Below are 24,392 nucleotides of genomic sequence, written 5' to 3' on the forward strand. Positions count from 1 at the left end.
AATTTTTGCTCTAAGAAGGTGAGCATGAGCCTTTGAAAAAGAAGAAAAGATATCATACTGATATCCCAGGTTATTTGCATCATCTAGTTGCAAAACAGCAAGATGTATGCGGTGCATTACTGTAGAATTTAAATAATTTGGAATTACAGCATTGTGCTTTCCCTTATAGAAGAAGGATGCAGCTTGGTGATTTACAACATTAAAAAAAGCAATAGCCCAAATTTAATGTATTATTTTAAATTAAAGCACAGAAACAATGGCAAAATACATCTAGGCAGAGGTAGATCAAGACACAAAACATGGAGATCTGTATGTCATTTTTTTGTTTTATTCAGTAGTTCAGTGTTGTTTTTTCATCTTTTCCTTTGCGCCACAGGCAAGTTAGGAGATTACAGTCAAATTGTTAAAACACCTGATATAGAATTTAAGAACACAGATTACCCAGATTTCATGAGCCAATTCTGACCAAAAAAAAGATACATTTTTTAGAAAAACAATGAAAACAGAAAACTGTTTTGTTATCCTGTGGTTGCCATGAATCTGGGGTCCTCTAGGGCTGCAGGCTGCTTTCTTTCTACTTGAGCACTCAACCCTTCTAGAAGTTACAATTACTGTACTGGATGACAATTTCACATTTCAAACCAGGTGACAAGCACGTGACAGTTGTAAAAAGACCAGTAGAAACACAGGACTGCAACCCTAGAAGACCACAGCTGGGGATAGAACCGCTATTTGGCCTGATTTCTGGGAGGGGTTTAGAATGACACAAGATGGACACATTAAACCAGTTGCTCTCACCCTTGGTCCTGAAGGACTCCTGTCTCTTTGAATTTTTATTCTAGCTGAGCTTGGATAAAAATTCAACTTGGGTTGGGGTTATTAATTGGTATGAATTGTGAAAACGTCTGGGTTTCATACCTGCAGTGGCTTAAGGTTAGGTAGAAGATTTTGATATTTGTATTCCTACTGTGTCAAGACATTCTTAATAGGTGAACTATTGAGACCCTTTAGAAGAAAAAAACATTAGGCAATCTGAGGAGTGAATGGATTTTGGCTGAACATCCTTGCAACAGCACTCAAAGAGAGTACTGCTGAAACTAAACATTTTGTGCAGAGTGAAAAGGTCAAATTAAGCAAGGGGCTCAATAAAGTGCTTAACTAGCTTCTGATTACAAACTCAACTGGACTGGACCAGGGCTGAGAACCTACTGTGTGCTAAAATATGGTACACTGGACCAGGATTAGGAGAATCTAACACCTGCTCGTTCTCACTGCAGCTGAGGTCTTTATGTCAGTTAACCCTGAATTGCTTTGGTTTGGATAGAGCCTTTGCAAGTTTTGTTTCTGTTTAAAGATTGGAGTTCTCTGGAGTTACTTATGAAACATAATAGTTATAAGGCAACCTCCCTTGTTTAGGTAATGTTCAGTACAGTTTAGGCTTATTAACAGTTCAAATTATTTATTTGGGCACGCAGTTGGAACAAAAACCAGCAGGTGTGGGTTCCCAGTGCCAGGATTGGAAACCCTTGTGCTAAATCATGGCATTCTAATCCAGGTCTTCCTGAGCCCAGTGTTGGCAGGTGTTCATTACATCTGAGTTCTTCATGACTTGAGTCTTTTATTTAAACGGATAGGAATTCAACACATAACATTTCAACTACGTAGCTCCTGAACAGCTAGAGATTTCAGTTTAACTACTTTTGCGTCTGCAAGGTTTTAGCATGTTTCATCAAATTATGAGTTCAATTAAATCTCTTAATTAAACAAGAACTCGGGAAGGTCAGAAACCAGGAGGCTCTGGGATCATGAGGACCAGGATTAGCAAGATTGGGCTTTAAAATGAAGATGAACTGTAAGAATTTGCATTTATTAAAACGCCCTGTGGTGCAGGCCCATCCAACTCTGCTCTTGCAGAGCCAGTGTCTACAGTGTTTAATTGCAAGTTATCTCTGAGCAAGCTAAATCAGCTACATTTGATCTTTACTGAAATAATGTAACACCATCTCAAAGTTCAAGTGTGGGAAACCTACAAACACACCCTGCAGACCAGGATTGGACAGCCGTGTTCTAGGGAAAAAAATATTTACCGGTCAGAGCGGCTTCTAGAATGATTTACCTTCACATTTTATAAACAAAACATTTTTTTTTTACATTTTAAAGCACATTTGTAATGGTCTTATGACACACAGGAAAATCAATGCACAGATAGTTTCCCTGTCACTCATTCAACTCTTCCAGGTTTACTGGATCCACATGACCATTCCATTCAGCTATTTGTATAGACTAGATCTAATCTATGAGCCCACCTGTCAAATTTTATACATAGTAGTTGAGTGTTGATTTATTTGTGCCACAGCTAGTGCAAAGACACCAGTCATCATGTGTTAATTTGCAATTAAAGGGCAAATTAAAAAGTCAAACTTTTTAGTTTAGTTTTTCGTTATCCCAAGGCCATGGTAGAAGACCCAGGACCATTGAGAGTCTGTCTAGTGGCATGGCTTCAGCTAATTCCAATGCAGCATTGAGAAAAGGGTTTTTCCCCACTGGACTGTGGACCAGCCACAGGTCCGGCGTTTTTCAGACATAGATGTGATTCGCTTCAAGGGTGAGGGTGAGGGCAATGGGGGCTGGATTGTAGGTGAGGAGTGGCAGGTGTTGGGGAAAGAGGAAAGTTGCAGCCCCTCCCATCAAAAAATCAGATTCAAACAGCTTGTACCCAGATTTTACTCCTGTTTATTTCCTAATTTAATCATATCCTGGCACGCTGTGCACTTCTCACAGTCTGGAGATTGGCAAACCTCACACACCCAGCCCCGCAGGAGTGCCCAATTCTGAACCCTGATGGCTACATCCAAATAGGGTTTCCTGACCTCTTTAAATCATGAATTCCTTCAGACCTTAAAAATGACAACATTAGGATTATTTAATTTCACAATTTCCCTTACTTCATAACCTGCTAATAATTTAAAGGGATCAAGCAAGCCTTGAATTATGGTCCTCAAAATCTGAAGATTGAGACTCCTGTCCTAAACTGCATTGCAGTCATTCTAAGAGGTGCACACATCTGGTGATCAGGGGCTGATGCCTTCACAGAACCAACTGTAAACTGCGTAAAATGTATTGTATTCATTCCCCATTTGAAAGAATGATGTTGTTGCAAGAACATGCCACAATGTTGATCTTATGTGTCCCTAGGAGCTGCTCACTAAGATATGAAGATGCGTTGCACTTCTAGACTGTTAAAATAAAAACGAAAAGAAAACTGCACAGAGTCGAGACACAGCCATTGCCACCAACACGAAACCTTTAGGTTCTAAAATACAGAAAAATGCAGGCTTTTCTGTATTTTTAACGTCACATTGACATCAGGCTAAAGAATCCCTAACAGTCCTGCTCAGTGTAAAATCAGGGGCACTGAGCATATATTCAATCGCTGGCTTCTTTGGACACACTAAAAAGAATTTCACACCACAAGCTGTTCCGACCAGCACACTTACAGTCACAGGGCACAAAGTAGCAAGGTGCTAGGTACAGCAAAAAAACTGGCCCAGCACAGAATACAGACACTGGCACAGAAAAGGAGCGGTCTGCTAAAAATGAAAACAGATGTGCAAAAAAACCCATAACCTGCAACCTTCTGACAAGTGTGGTTTGTTGCTTTTTTGCATTGCTGACAATTAAGTTAAAATTACTAAAAAGAAGTGTCTTACCCTAGATTAGAGACTTGTTATATGACAATTTGTTTTCGGCTTTCATACCATAATATGGTAGTTGCAATTAAAGGAGCCTTGGAGAAAAAGTGCTGGGGTTTTCAGGATTTAACATTTAATTTCAAATATGTAGCACTGCATATGAACACAAAGAGATGATCTTCAGCTACACCTGAACAAAAAATGAATGCCTCCAACTCCTCATACCCCTTCCCACAAAGGCCATTCAAACTACAGTACTGAGAAAAATATACAAGGATCCCAGAGTGAATGTGCCAATAAGGAGTGTCTAAGCATCATTGATCTGACTTCTGGGGCTCAGATTTGTCAAGTGGCTACTATCTACCACTGGCTGAGGTACATGGGGTACATGGGGTCCTGATTCTGTAAGCTTGTAGCACACGTGGTGAGAATTTCATCAGTCCTCAACTTGATGCTATAGGACTACTGCGAGACTTGCTATATGAAATGGGGATGGCTTGACAGTGCATAGCTTGGTGACTGTGATAAGTGGGCCTAATGCAGAGTCTGTAAAGCATAATATTCTTTCATTCATTCATGCAGTCTCTCCAATGTGCCAAATAAATGGTAACTATCCATACTCCTGCATCCTTCCTGCACAAACTACAGTAGTTAGTACATTGCAGATCATCCAAGTGTTTCTTTTACTTTGATTTATTAATGATTTCGGGAACAGGGAGGCACAGTATAAACTTTACAAAGCCAAGATTGAAAAGTTACAACAAATGGTGAAAAAAGTGACCCCCTTCCCAAACCAAATCTGACTGAAAGGTCTGACACTCTTTTCTGAAAATTGCAGCGGTTTGAAAGCTAAAGATGAAAACTGTTAATGGAGTGGAAAAAGTTTTATTTTAATTACAGGAGTTTTATACTGCTATGCCACTAACAGTGTTCACGAGTTTAGACTGTCAACCCTTTAATACTGAAACCATGGATTTTCTACAGTGCTCAACATACAGTATCACTTGGGACAGAACTGGTGGTTAATTTGGTTCAGTAGACCACTGTTTTTGCCTCTAACGGAGGAATAACGGAGTATCCTATATTACCAGACATCTAAAAATCAATTCCATAGCTCACCAATAAGCTTTCCCCCACGGAGTCTGAAAATATTAAAAACAAGAGATTTATAAACCAAACCACATACGTAATGCTACCTCTAAAAAAGCTTCTAGAGCCCCCGCACCTTTACAGTAAGTGATGTCAAATTTTCTCAACATCTAAGAATTATTTTTGCATTCCTACCTCAAAATACCCCCCCCACCACACACACACTTCATTCAAGGCCCGAAGATCCAGTGAACAACAGTGTCTGGGAACACATTCCAGAAAATAAACTGTGCTCTAAAGTTTTTGACCATCTTAACCTGAAACTGTCTTGGATACTCCAAAGGTGGAGGACACCTCTCCATCCAGATGACCACAGAATAACAAAGCTTGTGACTGAGCTTTTCATATTCGTTTTTAGGGCTCTACTATAACAACAAAAACAACAATAATAATAATACTACATAGAGTCAATCATTAACAGTTCTCAGGACCAATGAGCTTTGACAGTTACTCTTTCACTATTTATCCTAAAAGCAACAGAAAAAAAAAAAATCAAAAGATGGTGTACATCTTGCCCTGAACTTTTCAAATTCTAATTGCAACAGACTTTGATAACTGTCCACCATTATCGCACTGTTCGCCCAGCCTGAACTTCCTTACTGAGCAAACCTGATTTTCTATATGAGGGGGATGCTATTGAGCCATAAATTACAACTCAGTTGCTGCAACCTAGCTCTTGGGGGGTTTTCTACGCAGTAGAGAAGGTGACTCCCAACACCTGACTGACTGTAAACCGTTTTAAACCCAAAACTCACTACTGCTACAACTGGTTCATGACAAAAGCTGGCAGTCTGCAGAAAAACATCAATTGAAGGACTCAAGTACAGACTACATGAAATGAGGATGGCTTGAGATGAAACAAGTCCTTTATGAGCAAGAAAAGAAAGGAGGATATGCACAGGACACTGTAAGCATATCTTGGGCCAGTAGTATATTACTTTGGAGTGCAATCTGTGGTAGTGTATACCACACCAGCATAGTTCAAATCTGAAGAAAAAAGTGCCCCTTTTAGAAAAAGTTTATCACAATTACAAAGAAACACAAACACACCCACACATAACATAATGTAGTTCTATGTAAAAATCAAGTATTCAGGATGTACAGTTAATTTTCTTTTTCCATCACTGAAGCATTTGTCATGCCTTAAACAGTAAAAAAAAACTCTAAACTCCAAAAAATGAAATTACCCATGGCTATATACAGAAGATCGTACATGTGAATGTTTAAGTTAGGTGATCAAATAAGGACAAGCTATAATACTGCTTATACTATATCTGGCCACATCTCTTTGGCAGGCACTGAACAGGCCAGTTCTATTTGTATCAAGAGAACAAAAGAAAAACTAAAATTAGATTCTGCCTAAGATGGGAAAGGATTCACACAATTTGGTAAAAATTTCCAGGCAACAGCCGAGACACAACAGACATTGATCATAATGTAATATGCAGATAAAACTGTCGGGGAAGCCTAGCAAATTGATTTTCGCATGGACTAAATAAACAATTTCAGCCCCGCCAACAATCAGTTTCTAAATATGTTCACACTTTTACACTCGGTAGACCAGAGTGCCAGGGAAACAGGAGGCCACCATGAAGTGACAAATGAAATTTGTGACAGGCTTCTGGGTCAAAGTCCTGATGTAATCTGGGTTCCTCCGGGTTCTGGAGTTAAAAAAATTCACTTCCTCCTTTTAGAAAGCAAACTTTCTAAAACTGGCCTCAATAAATGTAGCATATGCTTTGCTGTGAAATACACCTGAGGGTGCCAAAGAAATGCAAGACTCACTTGATGAATTTCCTCTCCTCAGCTGGGGTCAAAGAAAATTGGACTTACCCTATCTTTCCCAAACACACATTTTGGTCTCTCTTTTCGGTTATCTGCTCTGATCTAGCTCTTCCAAAGAGATAAAAATGTTTAAGGGTTTTAAAGAAACTATCACTAATGATTACGGTTACATGAACTACCACTCACTCCCCCACTGTTAAGGGTTATTTCCAAAGCTCTCTGCTCCAGGCTTTTGCTTTGGACGTGTTCTAAAAAGTTGTGATTACAGACAAACCCAGAAAGACTTGCAGTATTGAGATTGATTTTGTTTTCCTACAGGGAAACCCGTTTTCCAAATATTATTCTAGAAGAAAAGCCTCCACAACTTTATTTGTTTGATGTAATTTCCCCATTTTAAAGAAAATTCCTGCCTCCCCCAAATACCAATGTGTAACTTTTCATTGCATAATAAATCACTCCCTGAACACCACAGTGAGTAAAATCTGTTTATGCTATCAAGCTGACTGAGAAGACTGAGGCCGAGCCTAAGTGGTCAGGGATAGATTGTGGATTCAATGAATGTGGTTTGGTCATTCTGATCACCTTTAAACAAAATAATAGAAATGTTCAATCTGAAACATCCCTCTTCTCTGCAATTACAAATTATGTGGACTCCCCCTTTCGGTGCTGAGCAAAAGTTTAGCTTTGTTAAAAAATTGTGAGATTTGCATGATTAGATACCCTGTCTCTTCATTGCCTTCAATGTTCATTAACAGTCTCTCAAGTGTTTGCACACATATGTAATGTCCCTTTAATATAAAACAGGCACTCTTTTTTTCCCCCCATGAAATATAGGTGGCCCACTGATACAAATATCAGCCTTTGGCATAACAAAGCACAGCTATACCAGACACTGCTGTTCTTGGGCATGCTCCATTTTGTGCTTGGTGTGGTGTCACTTGCTATCCTCAGCTCGAGACTGCTCACATTAATAAGGCAGTGCTCTTTCTACATATTTGTATATGTGCTCTATGTAATAACCTGTGACCTTACAACACCAGTTTATCTCAGTGGCTTGATTTTTAGAAATTCAATTCTCTACCCTTTTTTGTTTCATGCCAAAGAAACCAAAAGAAAAGAAAGTGCAGAAGGATTTTTTCTGGGTTGTTAAATAAAACCGGCACACACGTTTGGCAACAGGAGTTGGGCTGGGGGGGACGTCAACGTGTTACGATCAGAGATGCAAAAATAAATGGAAGAAACAAATAAATATCATAACCCCATTTAAAAAAAACCAACAATAACAACAAGCATACAAGAAGAACTAGTACTAAAATACTAGTAATGAATGGCACAGGAGATGAGGAGGTGCCTCACAGGATTGTGGGTAGGGGCACGCTCCTGTTCCACACAGAACTGGAAGTTACACAAGAAAGAGAAAATGGGCACTTGGACAGATCATTGTTTCTAAGGTTGTTTAAAGTTTTTAATTAAGATTGTTTAAATTGAATACGCAAGTCTGGTTCTGATATTTCCCTTCGGGCTGCAGTGGTGACAGTGGGACAGGGGAACTGGGGGGGGAGGGGGGTATATGGGGACTGGGGTAATGGAGTGGTGCAGCTGGAGAGTTGTCATGTGTGTGATCTGTGGGTCCAGGGGAGGGTGAGAGGTGGGTGGGGGTGAGGGGTGCCATTGTAGTCATTAGTTCAGTTTATCTTGGAATATGTACAGGTTGTTGGTGGTTGCCACGGCGATGATGTTGTCCTGGGGGTGCCAGGCGGTGTGCAGGATCTTCTTGTTAAAGTCCAGGCTGTCCACGCTGATCTCGTCCTTCTTTCGCTTGCCTCCTGCGCACACCTTGCGTGGCTTCAGCACCGAGCGGGGCTTACTGCTCTCCCGCGATGCCTCCAGCGTCACATCCTTCCGCTGGCCACGGTCAAACATTCGGAAAAAGTTGTTGTAGGAGCCAGTCATCACCACGCTGCACAGAGAGAAGAACACGAGAGTGTCAGGGGGAGGGCAGGACGTGGGTGAATTAGGGAAAGAAAGAGGAAGTTTACGAAAATGAACAAAAAGGAGAGAGTGAGTGTGAGAGGACAGCAGGAGTACTAGGGGAAAGGGAGAGATGAGTGTGTGTGAGAAAGAAAAGAAGAAAGTGCAAGAACATGAAGAACAGTTTAAAAGGAGTCAGTGTACAGGACAGAACACAATGACAGCAGAGACACTAAGTTGATATCTATTCTACACCTGTAATGTTGGTTGTGGTGAAATAATACACCATAAAGCAAAATCCTCTCATGCAAAAAAACAGAAAGTCATCAAAAGGCAATCCAATAAGCAAGGAGGACTACCCCATTCAGCTCAACAGTACGGAGGACTGATGTTTGCTCTTCTAAAGCATTGCTATATACAGAGAGACATCTCCCTCCCCAAAGGAGAAAACTGTAAGGGTGAGATAAGGCACCACTATGACTGTGCTTCCTGCCATCCCAGTATGGGTGTCTCAGATATTATACATACACCCCCATGTCCTCACAGAACACAGCCACCCACAACACAGCTTGGCTAAGTAATTACACCAAACCTGAACAGCTGCAACTAATCCAGCAACCAGCAACTTCAGAGACACTGTCACCCTGTCTCCTTATTCTGAAAAATGGTTAATTATATATAAGGGCTGAGGTGTGTATATACAATGCATGTACAGATGTATGCACTTATAAACTTTGCTTAACATTTGTTTTTTGCTTTAGCAGGCAAAACCTTCAGCTCGGCACAAAATGTGCAAGAACTCCTACATGCAAAATGGGCTGAATGGCCTTAAACTTCCTCATGTTCTTATTTTCTGAAAAGATACCATATAAAATAGAGGTTGGGCTTTCATCTTTTTCTTATCTCAGTACTCCCAGCCAAGGTACAAAATAAATAAAAAGGAACTTAAGATTTGAATCTGGGACTGTTTCTCCAAATACTAAAAAATAAACTAAGCAGAATACTTAGACACCACATTCCCATATTAGACTTCACAGATGGCTCATTTACCTTGTGGTGTTTAAATATGCTCCTGCTTTTAAAAAGGATTTAAAAATAATAGAGAAAACTGGAGGAGAAACTGTTAAGGTGCAGAGCTGACTGTGCAGCCAGCTCATCACCTGAGGCCTTACCTGTCATTTCCATTCCAGCAGCACTCAAACTTGTCGAAGATGCAGTCGTTCTCATACAGCGAACATAGCTTACTTCTGAGGTATTCGTGGACCTGGGGACACAGGCCGGAGGACAGTTCTTAGAGGACAGCAAAGAAGAAAGGCTCTGGTCGCAGGCTGGGGCGCATTGTCCTGGCCCAAGCAAATTAGCAAAAAGGTACTTAACAAGCTCTTTTGGAAATACATAACTTTATAAAAGGATATAAGATGGACCTAACTGTTTTTCTTATAAGTTCCTGAATGTATTTTTGTGTCTAGAAACAGCACAGAAATTGGGAATTCCATGAAGCCCTGCCATTGTCAGTGTAAAAGTACTTTCTCTGAGACAGTATCGGTTCATGTACAAAGTGAACAGGCTGGGTATTTAAATTTATTTGTTTTCTTTGTGCTCAAGTCCTATCTAGAAGCAGTCTAACTCTGAAGTCTGCTCCAGACATCTCAATTATATAACTGAACTTTAGTTAGAATGGTGTAACAAAAGCTCAGGAGACAATTCGGGGAATTAATATGATGTTTACTACAAAACCTGCTGTGAGATTAAAAACCCCAGCAACTCTATCAGCCAATACTTTATCATTTTCCAAAAAATAAATTTGGAAACAAACAGTAAATTATAAACCATTTTTCTGATTTTGATTAATGTAAGTGACTCTATGAAAGTTAGAATTTTGCTTTATATGTGTAAAGCTAAAGCAAGGCAAGTTAGTTACTTCTGAAAATTGCATTATTTTCTCATATCTATGGAAGATAACAGACAAGATACTGTCCGATTCCATAACTTTAGAAAATGCAAAACAGCATACTCGCAACATACAAAATTTTGTTCAAATGTTGAGCGACAATCGTGTGCTTATGGGATAAAATTATTAAAGTGTCAGTGAAAAGTATACTGGGAAACAAAATATATTATTGCATTTTGGATAGGTTTATCTGTAGAATACTTTTCTTATAATTTAATATTGATATTCCATTTTTTCTTTACTTAGCCTCAAAATCCATTTTATATCTGCTTTACAAATGAGGCACCATACCTATTTACTACAGAGATACATTGCATATGGTGCCATTAATTACTGGTGCTTTATGCAACATCTAATTTAAATACAGTTGTGCACTTAAGAGTAATTACAAACAAGAGAAGGCTATCCGGCCTATCCAGCCTGTTTGAAACTTTAGCAGCCAACTGATCCAAGGACCTTATCCAGTCATTTTCTGAAAGAAACCAGGGTGTGGGCTTTACTAGAATGGATGATAAAGTACTCCCTCAACCCTCTGCATAAAGAAGAGTCTCTTGTTCTTGGTTTTACGTTCATTTCCTTGTTATTTCTGCTTGTGTCCTCTGGTTCATGCTTCACAGTTTATTCTTAAGAAGTAAATTGGACTGGCTTTGTCATTGCCGATGTAGATTTGGAATACTTGCATCCGAACCCATCTGTGATTTATTACAGTATGATAAATACGACTGACAAGTGAAGTAGACTTTTACTTCAAAGGTAGAAGTAACAGGGTTATCATTCTGAGGTTCTCTGTTCCAATGCTAACTCTCTGTCAGTCACACTGAAAAAGATACTAAACCTCCTTGTTCTTGTTAATTTTATGACAGTTTTTCCTTGACTTTCATTAAAACTTGACTTCTCACTGTGGGTGCTTTAAGATATGAATGCTGCCCCTGCAGTGCTCCTCATCACTACAAAATCAATAGCAATTCAGAACCGATTTTAAGGATTATATTCTATAGCTCCATCTGGTGGTGATGAAAAGAAACAAGCTTTCCAAGCTTCTCTTGAGAGAAAATACAACCCATATTCAAGGTTTTTATAATCATAAAATAATAATAATAATAATAATAATAATAATAATAATAATAATTGCTTACACTTATAAAACGCTTTTCTGGACACTCCACTCAAAACTTTACAGGTAATGGGGACTCCCCTCCACCAATGTGCAGCCCCACCTGGATGATGCAACGGCAGCCATTCTGCACCAGAACGCTCACCACACATCAGCTATCAGTGGGGAGGAGAGCAGAGTAATGTAGCCAATTCATAGAGGGGGATTATTAGGAGGCCATGATTGGTAAGGGCCAATGGGACGCGGGGTTTACACCCCTACTCTTTTCGAGAAACGCCCTGGGATTTTTAATGACCACAGAGAGTCAGGACCTCGGTTTTACATCTCATCCAAAGGACGGGACTGTTTTAAACTGTTTCCACATCCTGTAATGTGAACTTTACCTCGGGACATGATACAATTAAAGTGGTGAGGTTATCTTTGTAATAAACAAGATCAGTAGAGAACCGAGTTCCTCTTTGTTTTGGAGATTTTTGCTGTAGAACCATAATTACAGTTTCACCTTCAATTACCCATTAAGCAAATATTAACCAGGTAATCTGCTTGAGCATAGTATTAAGCAATCTACCTGTAGAAAGTAACTGAACTCACTTCCCCTTTAACTCCTCTTACCTACTGAACACAAAATTACAAAAAGATTGATAACATGCTTGCGGTTATTAACAAGGTGTTCAGTTCCATGTTAAAAGGTGACGCTCAAGTTTTTGCTCGTTTTGCCAAAGCTCAGTCCAAAAGAGGGAGTGTGCTCTGAAAAAGCAACTGACTGGAGTGTTGCAATGAAAAGTCATCAGGGCACCTCCATTAGTAGTGCCACCAACAGCAAGGAGGGAATGGAAGACTGACAGACCTAATTAAATTCATCAGATGCATCAGAGCTGGACAGGTGCATCCCTACATTATATACTAACACAACTGGGTTGCACAGTCACACACAGTATGTGCATCCATAGGGATGTGAGCCTTCTGGATGTTAACAAATGTTGGCTGTTTTCGGATTTCAGTTTTGTCACTGGTGATGGCAGAATGAGTTTACTGGAAACACTGCAAATGGCTTAATAAAATCTACTGTGGGAACAAATGTAGTTTTGTTTAATGTTTCAACACTTAATACATGTTTGGTTAAATGTATTGGATGCTTCATCCTTTGTTAAAGCAGTCTCTTCATTTATCAGCATTACTATGTCTATTCCCAAATGGTAAAGATCACGCAAACCTTATGTTTCCAAGTCGAAGCTGTGTATGCAATGATGCCCTGTTTATTCTTAATGAAATGCTTGTGAGCATAACTGGAAAGGTGCAAAGAGGTCAATGTCAGCTACATACAAATGTGGTTACTGTTCTGATTCTTGCTATACAGACTGAACAGATTAAGATCAGAGGAAGAGCACTACTGTTCACTTTGAAATATCTTCCATATTCAGTGAATTACAGTCACTGTAGCACTGAAATTGTGTAAAGCAGCACATTGCTTCTAAACCAAACAGTGTGTGTGGAAATAATGAAAATACTTGACACTCCATAAAAAGTCTCACCCAAACGAATCACTTAAGCAGAAATGCAGAACTTTTTTCAATGTGCACCACCATGATCAAAAGTAAAACACAACCAGGCAATGTTCCATTTTTGTTAAACATGTTGTTCTACTGAGTGCTAATTAAATATTTTCTTAAAAGTTGTGATGCATTAAGTATTGCACATTATGCATGTTTAAATATTCATTTTTTAAATATTAAAGTGTACTAAAATCCCACACAATTATGTCCTTTTCCTCCGTGAATAAGGGGATTTAACTTTACAATGTTTTGGGCACTGTAAAAATACAAATACCGTAAGCAAGCAAGCCTTGCTTAAAGAAAATTCTATTTCCCCTACCATCTATTATTTTGCAAACCTATATACTGAAAATAAATATAAGGTTTGAAAATGCATCAAAAAAGCTAATTAAATACACACTGACCATTATATAATGCTGTCAGATTCTGGAACAGTATTCAAATACTAAAGGCAGCAGAGGTTTATAGTTCTAGACACTGGAAGGTTGTGTGCTCAAATCCCAGATGGGACATTGTCACGCCCTTGAATAACATACTTCACCTAAACTGCTCCAGTGAAATACCCAGCTGTGTAATATCTGTAAGAAACAGTCAGCCAGATAAATTAATAATACAGTTCTGTGTATCCCCCGTTGCTCTCTGTAACCCCACACCCGCCAAACCTGGTATGTTTCCACAGGCCGGGTCTCCATATTAAGGTCCCAGATCTTGACAGACAAGTAGTCTCGCGTCATCATATAGCGCCCGTTATGGCTGAACTTGACATCCGAGATGGAGGAGATGATTTCGGAGAAGAATGACCGGTTACTGGGATCCTCTGGCTCCTCAAACACTGTAGGATGTAGAGCAGTACAGAGCAGTTAGTCATGCTATTTTTCTTTTCATAATTTACCACTGCACTCCAATTCTCAAAGGTAGTTCTGCTGAATGCTAATAAGAATAACAATTTGAAGTTTATTATACTCAAAGTGCAATTTCTGCAGAACAACCATACGTGGGATTAATTTGAAAAACAAATCTGTCAGTGCCATTTGAAATGTAAGCTAAAATGGATGCTTTAATTTAATTATACAGCAGTCCCCTGGCAGAAGGGCAATATGGTTGGACAAGCAATGTTTAAAATCAAATTAATAATTTTACTCACCAGTGATATTTAAGAATAGGGGGAAATTAAAATAAGTGCAGCAAAACTGCCAAATGTTTGGACTCAAAATGCTAAAGAGATGAATGCTCATTTTTTGTTAAAGAGGAACAAGGTTGAAAAGTTATGAATGCATGACATGAATTGCAGCCAAAAAAAGGAGATTAAGCTGCCTATTTGGAATTCAGCCAGTCTGGGAGCTCCTAAGAGTACTGGCTTATCAGTGAGTCAACAGCTGATCCTGTTTAGATTGATTCCTCCATCTAAAGATGACAACACACAGATGAAGGAATCAAAATCTTTCTAACAGCTATCTGAACACGTCTTAAATATTCAAGTCATGCTTCCAAGTAAATTTGTGTATATCCACGTTTCAACATTTCTAAGCAATTTTGAAACAATGACACCCAGTAAGTGGATACATTCTCAAATAGAAGTCCCAAACCTGACCATCAGGATGCTAGAACAGTGTTACAGTTCTTGAAAACAGTATAGAGATCTAAATGCAAGAAATTGGTTACATTAGAAGTTCTGTAGCTTAACCATGTAACAAAAGCCATAAAATAAAGGGATAATACAGAACCATAATGTGAAACACTACCCTAGAAAGTTCTGTTTTTCTCAGTTAAACTGAATTAGACACTAATTTCTGTTAAGATAGATCAAATTTGCCTCCTTTTAGAAGTGACAAAAGGGGGCTCTTTAAACAAATTGGTTTAATCAAGCAGTTTGGTTAGGTAATAAAGCTGAGCTGGAACAGAAAACAGACAACAGGATCGACAAAATGAAGGAAGCTTAACAACAACAACAACATCATCAATAACATGAAATTCACAGTTATCCTGAGTAGACGGGGCATTCAGGCTGAAAGAGGAGCCAGTACTGACATTTGGAGTGTCTGTCACAAAGCGCAGCCGCCCTCATGTCACACAGCCGGATGGTCCCCTTGCTACTGCTGTAGACGAAGGTGTTGCACTGGTTTGGGTGAAACTCGGCTGCTGTGATCACCTCCGTTAACTCCTCCATGTTGGCCGGCTTGATGTCCACAATGTCTAGGACAGGAAAGTCAAGGAGACAACCCAACGAACGTTTCCAGACACGCACAAACACACACCTCAAAATCTCAAGATCCCCAATCCAATGGCTTTATCACCCTGCAACTCACAACCGGCAATCCACTGAAGCTAAGCAGGTGTGAGTGTGACCAATACCTGGATAGGAGGCCTCCCGGGAAAGCGAAGGTTGCTGCTAGAAAAGGTGTTAATGGGGCCAGTAGGGGGCACTCGCCCTGTGGTCTGTGTGAGTCCTAATGCCCCAGTATGGTGATGGGGACACTGTACTGTAAACAGGCGCCGTCCTTTGGATGAGACGGAAAACCGAGATACTGACTCTCTGTGGTCATTAAAAATTCCAAGGGTGTTTCTTGAAAAGAGTAGGGGTGTAACCCCGGCGTCCTGGCCAAATGTCCCATTAGCCCTTACCAATCATGGCCTCCTATTAATCCCCATTTATGAATTGGCTTCCTCACTCTGTTCTCTTCCCCACTGATAGCTGATGTATCGTGAGTGTTCTGTTGCACTATGGCTGCCGTCGCATCATCAAGGTGGATGCTGCACATTGGTGGTGGTGAAGGGGAGTCCCCATTACCTGTAAAATGCTTTAAGTGGAGTGTCCAGAAAAGCACTATTTAAGAATAAGGGATTATTATTATACATTAATTCTACGACAAGACAGCATTTTATCTTATCCTAAACTGCATTAGTAATAACTAAGTAAAGCATTTATTCAATCAAAATACCAGAAATGATACGGACTGCAAGAGGTGTAGTTTTCTGCCTCATCCTCATGTCACTGCATGAACAAAAACTGGTGTCTAGTGTTCAAAGACCAGAAGATAAGATCTTCATTAACATTACTGAACTCAACCTGAACAAGAAATCAAACCACATAGGATTTTCTGTTGTTGTGCATCAAAACACCCCAGTTGGAACCATGTTTTTGCAACCCAGAACCAGATCTAAACACATCTGGTATTTCTGGGTGCTATTCAATTCAAGATGGACCAATATCAAAAACAGTATCTAAACAATTTTCCTAACTTGAGTGAACCCAGTGTTTTGCTAATGTGTTAAGAATGACACATCAAGTTCATTTCAAGACATTAAACGCAATTTCACAATTTCTTTGTTGGTGTATAATCATATATTTCATGTAATATACTAATATCAACACTTAAAATTGACAAATACCGCTTACTACAATGAATTGAGTAAGACACCTCTATTCTACAACATAAATCAGGATATAAATACTATTTTTTTTAAATTTTCATTAGAAATCATATTGGTAAATCTAGATGCCATATGAAAAATACATTTAATGCAAATCTTACTTAAACGTCTGACAGTGTGTTTCAGCTAGGTCATTTAAGAAGCATTAGTAAGTTATATTATGCAGAACCTAATAACTGAACTGGAGCATTAGTCGAAAAACCACTATGATTCAAAAACCATATTCACATGAATTACAAAAACTACTGAGTTTTAAAGTAGAGAAAAAAAAGTTTTATGCGGAATCAGCTTTAACACCGAGTTGAGCTGCTGTGGGCTGCTCTAAGCATTCTACCGTATAATGCGTGCACTGCAGCAACATACCTTTTTGTACTTTCTTAATTCTAAAATTTTGACAGATGGCCTATGGGCAGCAAAGCAACAAACAGCCCTGGTATGCCAGAATACAAGTGCTTTATGTCCATCTGTAAAAATCATGTTGTTTTTATTACATGATTGCAAGAGTTTTGTGCTCTTGATTTCTTTAGTGTCTTTCTACTTGGGTATTACAATTGCTGTGTTACAATTTTACTAAAAAAAAAGATACCGGCCATAAATTGCCACCATCACTTGAATGCAAAGTGTAGTAAGTTCTTCCTATTTTCATTTCATTTATGTTAGAAAATAAAGTGGCAAAAATAAAATATAACCCAAGTCATAAACTGTATCAGTTAAGGAATCAAAGTGTTTATCCCGCATTATATTCAATTTAAGATTTAGGTGTCAGCTGGAGTCAGACTGAAAACGGAGCACAGCAGTCTAGTGGAAGTATAAGAGGACATCTATAAACCTGTAGGAAGATGGCTCAAAACTTTCATATCACTGTTAAGGATGAACTGTGATAAAATAAAGCTTTCCTTGTTTGCTCATTCTCACCAAATTAAATTATTTCAAGGGAAAGAGAATAGTTGCAAAACTGCTTCAAGCTGCTTTATGTGTTGTGAGAAAAGCTCATTGGACTGTGTCCCAAATGCTCTGTAATGTGAGGGCTCTCAGTGCAAGAGAACTTTGTCAGGGATACTGAAGCTGCGGTCTGTGATCTCCAGGTGCCACAGGTTGATGCGGAGGTCATCGGCGGACAGGTAGGTTTCATAGTCACTGTTGACGGAAATGGAATTGATGTGGTAGGTGTGCGCGTTTGCAAACACTCGCCGAGGGCTGGCTTCAACCATGAGGTCCATTGGCCGAAATACCGGCACCTACCGAGAGAAATAAACAAAATACTCATTGTGGGCAATTGGGTGACTTACTGTCAATCTTGACCGAATTATTGTCACCAGTAGCCTACACCTGGGGAAAATTTTAAATGGTTCCAAAGAAAGATGTCATTAGTTCAATTAAATAACAGACCACAGTATTGTCCTTAAGGACTGGAGATGGGCACTTCTGTGCCAGGGGGTTACTGGAACAGATTTTCGAAAGCTGCTGTAGCCGTAAGGTCATAATTGATCAATGCTGACTGAGAAGTTTGACGACCCTTCTTAATGAAGAAGGTCTCCCTCTCCTTCTCCTCCAATTTCTCACTCTCCGTACCCTTAGTGTTGTGACCGTAGCAGGATCCCTGTATCGGCCATCCTCCTCCTTCAGGTTATACCCCTCTGGTCTCTTGTCCCGTTCACTGATCTTCCACAGCTTTATAGTCTTATCTGTAAACAAAGGAAGGAAAACTGAGAACTCAGTTTCTTTTCAGTCAACCCAGGAAACATGGAGCCAATCAGACTAAGCACATGTGAATGTCCATTGAGGATCGAGGGCAATTTTATCTTGTAAGGTGTCAATTCATTAGTGTTACATCTGAGATCGGTCAAAGTAAAATTTATTCAGCTGTATTTATATAATATTGTACATGCAATAATGTGTTGTCAAGTGGTTCTAAGGTGCTTCTATATATGCTGAGCACATAAAGCAGGTTCAACTGGAGAGCTGTGTCAATGCACAGGCCTCATAAGCGCAGTGTAGAGGAAAATTTCACACTAGAAAAAAAGAAAAAAGAAAGTTCTGGCTTTCTTCAGGTGTGTAAGGCAGCTCAAGAGCCAAAATGGTAAACAATTTTTACAGAAAAAGCAAAAAATTAAAGGAAAGTATCAGGATTATTTTCATTGACAAAAAATCAAATTATATATCTTATCAAAATGGGATAAACACACAAACCTGCTGTGCATTTCCTACATCCTGTGAAGTAGGTTTCTACGTAGGCTCTCATTTTAATCTATACAAAAGTGATTCCTAGTTTTTAGCACAAAGTATGTGATCAAACATTTGGACATCTGCATTTTAAGCTGCCAAATGTTTGTTTTCAGGACTATTTGCTGATGGACAGATTATTTCTGGAAAGGTTCCCGATTAATAGTACTTAATGCAGTTCCTGAAAGTCCTACTGTGTTAAACCAGATACCTTACAGTATACACTGGGATGCCAAACGGTCTCAAAGATCACCCCTCAACTCACGTCACGGTGATGTGAGTGTGACGTGGACTGTGACCCAATAACAGTCTTTGTGTGAATGCATCACTACACTGGGACTCCAGGCCAAAAGCAGAATAACACGAAAAAAGAGGAAGGAGAATGTGCAGCACTACAGAGACTCAACTGCCTTTTTTGACTCATACAGTCGCAGCCTGAGAAAGGGGATGAGAAGGGATTTGGACAGCCATGGAAAACGAACTGAAAACTTTCACAAACCCAGAAAAAGATGAGATACTGCTACTGATTGCCTTTTCTCTCGTGTCCATGGAAAAGTTCTTGATTGCAAAACTGATTAAGTGGTAGACTCAGGAGTGAGATGAGGAAACAATTTTTCACAGCGCCTGGATTGGACACTGAGGGCTTGCTAAGAAAGGCTGGGGTTCAAGCAAAAACAGAATTTCCAAGGACTGCTGGACTAAACAAACAAGATTTGCATGATTAGAGATAACAGAAACAACAGATGTTTATATATAGTAGTCAAATATAATGACTAGAAATCCAAAAATTCAAATAACTGTATAAAAAGACAAAAGAACAATGAAGATGTATCAGTTCAGTCTGGTGGATAACCAACCCAATGAATTTCCAAATTTACTAAAAACTTGAAAACCAATAGATGAAGAGTTCAGACAATTTCCTGCCTTTGCACTCCTACAGTGGATATCAAAAGTAATTATTTGGGATTCTTGCCATTGGCATAAAAATCACTCTATAATAGGAATAATATCATATCAAAGTGAAAATATATAAAAAAGAAGATAACTACAATAGAACTCACCTCCTTTGCTATGACACACCTACATAGGCTCAGGTGCAAACAAATGTCTTTAGAAGTCAAATAAGTTGAATGGAGTCCACGTGTTAATATTAACAACATCATGTTCAACACGCCTATCTCTAGAAGGTGCTACAGTTGATCTGCACAGCTCCCAACAAAAACTTAATTAAGACAAAGGAGCTTTCAAAGCAAATCCAGGATAGGGTTTCTGAAAAGCACCCATCAGAGGAAGGTTCTGAGAAAATGTCCAAGACTGAGCATCCCCTAAAGCACAGTAAAATCAATTATAAAGAAATTGAGAAAATATGGCAAAAGTGTGAATGTGTGCAGAATAGGGTGTCTGCACAAACTTGAGCATCCAGGCAAAAAGGGCACTAGTTAGGGCACCAAGTGGCTTATAACAACTCTCAACGAATGAAAGTGTTCCAATGCACCTGCTTGGGTGTTTCACAAATCTGGCCTTCATGGGATGTTGGCACAACAAAAACCATTATTGAAAAAAAAAAACCCATTTCAAATTTCAACTAGTTTACCAGAAGGCCTGAGAGAGACCCGGTGGATAAAAACATCATCATCTCTAACGCCTGTCCCATGAAAACAGCCAGAGCCACACTACAGTGCTACTGGGAGTGACCCAGTCAAAGTTTGGACTTCAAGCCAACCAAGAATCGGTGGCAGGAGTTTTAAATTACCGTTCACCAATGATATCCATCAAGTATGACAGAGTCTGAGCAATCTTACAAAGAAGAATGCGCAACAACTGCAGTGTCCAGATGTCCAAAACTGGTGGAAATGTATTCAAGAAGACTCATGGCTACACTTTCTGCTAAAGATGCCATTGTCTGAAGGGAGGTGAATACAGCTATTTTCTGCTTTTTAATTATAATTAATTTAGGAGGATCTGCAAAAATGTATTCTCACTTGAAGATTATAGATTGTTTTTTTTGTCAATCAATGGTAAAAAAATACAAATTAAATACATTCCAAATTGTAACAAAGAAGTGAAAATGTCCAAGGGGCGTGAATACTTTTGATAGCCACTGTAATAGAATACTAATAACAGTATATAGAAAAATAGATAAATGCAAAATTATACAAGAGTGAAAAAACTTATTTTAGAAGGATCAAGAGAAATGCAGGAACCAAGTATAAGTCTTTAGCACAAACAAGCAATTTTGCCAATAACTCAACTAGTTGCTGCACAGTCAAAATTTGCCAACATTCAAAGACCTGACAAAACCCGACAAAAAAAAAAGATACTTCCTTTTCAAGCATCACAATTCCACTACTCTAATCAGCCGAACACTAATCAGATTAGGAACTCAATATAAAAGATTTAGGTATTTGTTTGTTATTAAATGCCATTTCCAATACAAACAAATTATTATTTTCAAATGAGTGCTAGGTGCAATTAAAAAAAAGATGGTCTTTGACTATACACAGAAAAGAACATCTGCTTCTCCATTACTATTTAGGACATAAATATTTTATATAAAATAGATGTGCTTGCACACAAATCATGGACTATTCCAATCTGTTTCTGTCAAACATCTTTTTTCTAACTTCCTTAAACTTGCAGTCTTTCCTGTCAGACATGGCTAACACCTACTCCTGTGGTCCTGACTAGGCCTCTGAGTCAGCAAACTGTCAAGTTTCTCAGTTGCTGACTACAGTATATCTTTACACTCAGAAAATCATGCTTTATCACAGTAAGTGCATATGTATAGTTGTTTTTGCACAGCAACATCTACTGGAATGATCAAAAGAAATCAAATGAATGAAGTCCATGCTCCTTGCAATGCACATTACTGCACAAAGTAAAAAAAAAACAGATTTTGCTTGACTGACGGTGACTGAATTTCATCCATCTGTAAAACCAGAGCTTATGCTGTAAGAAAAGGGCACAAGGCTGCACTATGAACATCACTTTTCTCTGCTTATAAGAAAGCCAGTCCATTCCAGGACTGTGGGGAAAGGGGCAACTTCGAGAAAAGCCTGATAAATGCGGCCAGTTCATATTTGAGACAAGATGGAAACAAGAGCACCTGGACAGCAGGGACCATGCAATCTCCACACAGAAGGTGTCCCAACCTGGACCTGAACCCAGGACCCAAACATTGTGAGGTAGCAGCTGTAACTGTTGCACAAATTTTAAAAATTGGTGACATCTGATGTGTGTGAGCCCCAGTAATGCTCATAAGACAGACAGATCTCTCACTGGTGAACTCAACAGTATCATAGATCTCACAATTACCTAAATCATGAAATGGTCTACATAGCTTTCCTGCTTCACAAAGCAGAGAATTCCATAGCTAAGAAGCAACATTTGTGAGAGGAGGGAAAAAAAAAAAACAATTTCTAATTGTCAATGTTTAATTATGCAGCTGTATTTTGTTCTCTATATAGCAGTAATAAAAAAACCTTAAACATCACAGTCTGGGTGCTTTAAGAACTGTCTGTGATTAATCAATTTGTTCTAGTTCTTCAAGCAACAGCTCTCACCATTTGTGGACAACAGGAACTGTGCTGCATTCTTCTGGGGCAGCCACCTGATCTTATTGATCTTTTCCTCGATCTCCAAGCTCTTCAAGTAGTCAAACTCGGGCTCGTGGCTCTGGAACGTGCTGTAAACATTGTATTCGCCCCTTGACTGGGGCTGGTTTTTGTTCTGTGAAAAAATGAGAGAAAAAGAGTAAGGGCAGTTGTAGTACTAGCTAGACAGAGTGGAAAAAGCAAAACTGAATCCTGCATTTACTGAAAAACATTCATCGTAACTGTGAAAACACATTAAAAGAGCATTACCTTCAATGGTCCAGATGACATCACCTATACACCACAAATCCTCAAATACTTTTACTTTAAAAAACAATGCAGTTCTAGCCTTTACCAAAACCTCAAACATCAGCACATCATAACTGTTTTTCAACTGCATATTCATGTGTCATTTTGGCCTGACCTGATATTAAACTGGCCATATCATACCTTTCTCTAATACATTTTGTGCATTTGACACCAAAAGTAAACCTTTAAGTGCTATCAACTTGATACATTTTAAGCAGACTTTCAAGACTGTGGAAAGCAGGACAACTGACACCTGAAGAAGGCTCCATAAGTGAAAAGTTGTCTTTTCAGCATTGAATAAATCTTTACCTGTTCCTAAGAAATGCTAATGATAATGCAAAAAAAAGGAAAAACAATCCTTTTACTAAAAAAAAAGTGCAGGGCTCACAACAAATACAAGAATCAACTGTAATGATTTCATGTAAAATATCTGCCACCTTTGAGTAAGAGCACTGGTTATTTGCAGTAGCATAAACACTGCACCATTCTGACATGAGCACACAACGTCTCCTTCCAAGGTGACCACAGAACAATGTGTCTAGCCTTAAATTCTACCTCCACAGAATCCAGCGGGAGTCAATTAGTTTCCAGACTCACAGATTTGATATCAGAAGCACTTGAAGTGAAAGGAAGATGAGGACGCAGATTAGGACTCAAGTTAACCATAACTTGCCTGCACAACACATGGGAGTGAACGGGTAAAGCTCTAGCCAAGTTGTCTGCAATGCACCAGCAACCCCAGTACCCATCCACCAGGTGGCGCAAATAAGCAATGCCAGGAATGAGCAGCAGTCCCAAGAAGCCAGGAAAGCAGAGCAACTCAGAATTCAAGCTGAGGTCGCAAGCTGAGGGAAAGGATGAAATGGTGAAGGGAGAAAGCACTTCTTCACGCTCACCTTTGAACAGCTGCTGTGGCCAATACACATAGTGGGGGGGGGAAAGGAAGGGAACTTATAGCCTACTGCTATGCAAATTTATCATCACATGTTCCAGCTGCAGAGCCCCACCTTTGTGGGGTGGAAGACTGGTGGTCTCCTGGACAGGACATCAGGGCTGTGCAGAAAAAGAGGCTCTGTTCCTTCTAATGGTGTCAATAAAGCCCCTGTATCTTGTTAGTTACGGCTCTTCCTGCCTCAAACAGCACTAACCTTCCAGAAAGAAATGTAATATTAAGAAGCAGCCTTGCCAGATTTCTTTGCTCCCAGAACATTAAGTACTAGAACATTACTGAGTTACTTCAACGCTCCTCTCTCCCTTTCCTTGTCAGTGCATATTAATTGATAAAATCAAAACTTAAGTACAGATTCTCAACTACTGCCCTAACTGTGTGCATGAATCTTTTAACAGAAACACAGGCTTAAAAAACAAAATAACCTCTGCACTCTGGCTAGGGCCATGTCTAAAGCAACTCAACCTCTCCCGTCTCTAACATTAGAGTGCATCTCCTATAAAAAACACCACTGGGAAATGTTATTCTTTAGCATGTTCAAAAATAACTCACTTTAATGCATCTCTGTTTCCATTAACATTCAAGCTGCTGCATGTATTTCACTCATTAAAATAAGTGAGGGATAAATGGAAAAGAAAAACAACAGAAAGGGAAAAAAAATCAGCGACTGT

At 39.2% G+C, this 24,392-nt stretch overlaps 1 protein-coding gene across 2 annotated transcripts in view; it reads right to left on the reverse strand.

Moving 5' to 3' along the window:
• Window positions 1-308: 308 nt before the first annotated feature.
• Window positions 309-24,392, reverse strand: part of LOC102689847 (serine/threonine-protein phosphatase 2A 55 kDa regulatory subunit B alpha isoform) — a 49,626-nt gene continuing 25,542 nt past the window's right edge. For both annotated transcript variants that reach the window (XM_015345077.2, XM_015345069.2), the window contains 7 exons: window positions 22,434-22,599; window positions 18,220-18,332; window positions 17,708-17,885; window positions 15,244-15,408; window positions 13,878-14,047; window positions 9,770-9,861; window positions 309-8,586 (listed from right to left, as the gene is read on the reverse strand). In XM_015345077.2, the coding sequence (XP_015200563.1) occupies window positions 8,307-8,586; window positions 9,770-9,861; window positions 13,878-14,047; window positions 15,244-15,408; window positions 17,708-17,885; window positions 18,220-18,332; window positions 22,434-22,599 (1,164 nt within the window). In that variant the 3' untranslated portion in view covers window positions 309-8,306. The remainder of the gene's footprint in view (window positions 8,587-9,769; window positions 9,862-13,877; window positions 14,048-15,243; window positions 15,409-17,707; window positions 17,886-18,219; window positions 18,333-22,433; window positions 22,600-24,392) is intronic.

Source organism: Lepisosteus oculatus, chromosome 2, assembly GCF_040954835.1.
Source record: "Lepisosteus oculatus isolate fLepOcu1 chromosome 2, fLepOcu1.hap2, whole genome shotgun sequence".
NCBI classification, from domain to species: domain Eukaryota; kingdom Metazoa; phylum Chordata; class Actinopteri; order Semionotiformes; family Lepisosteidae; genus Lepisosteus; species Lepisosteus oculatus.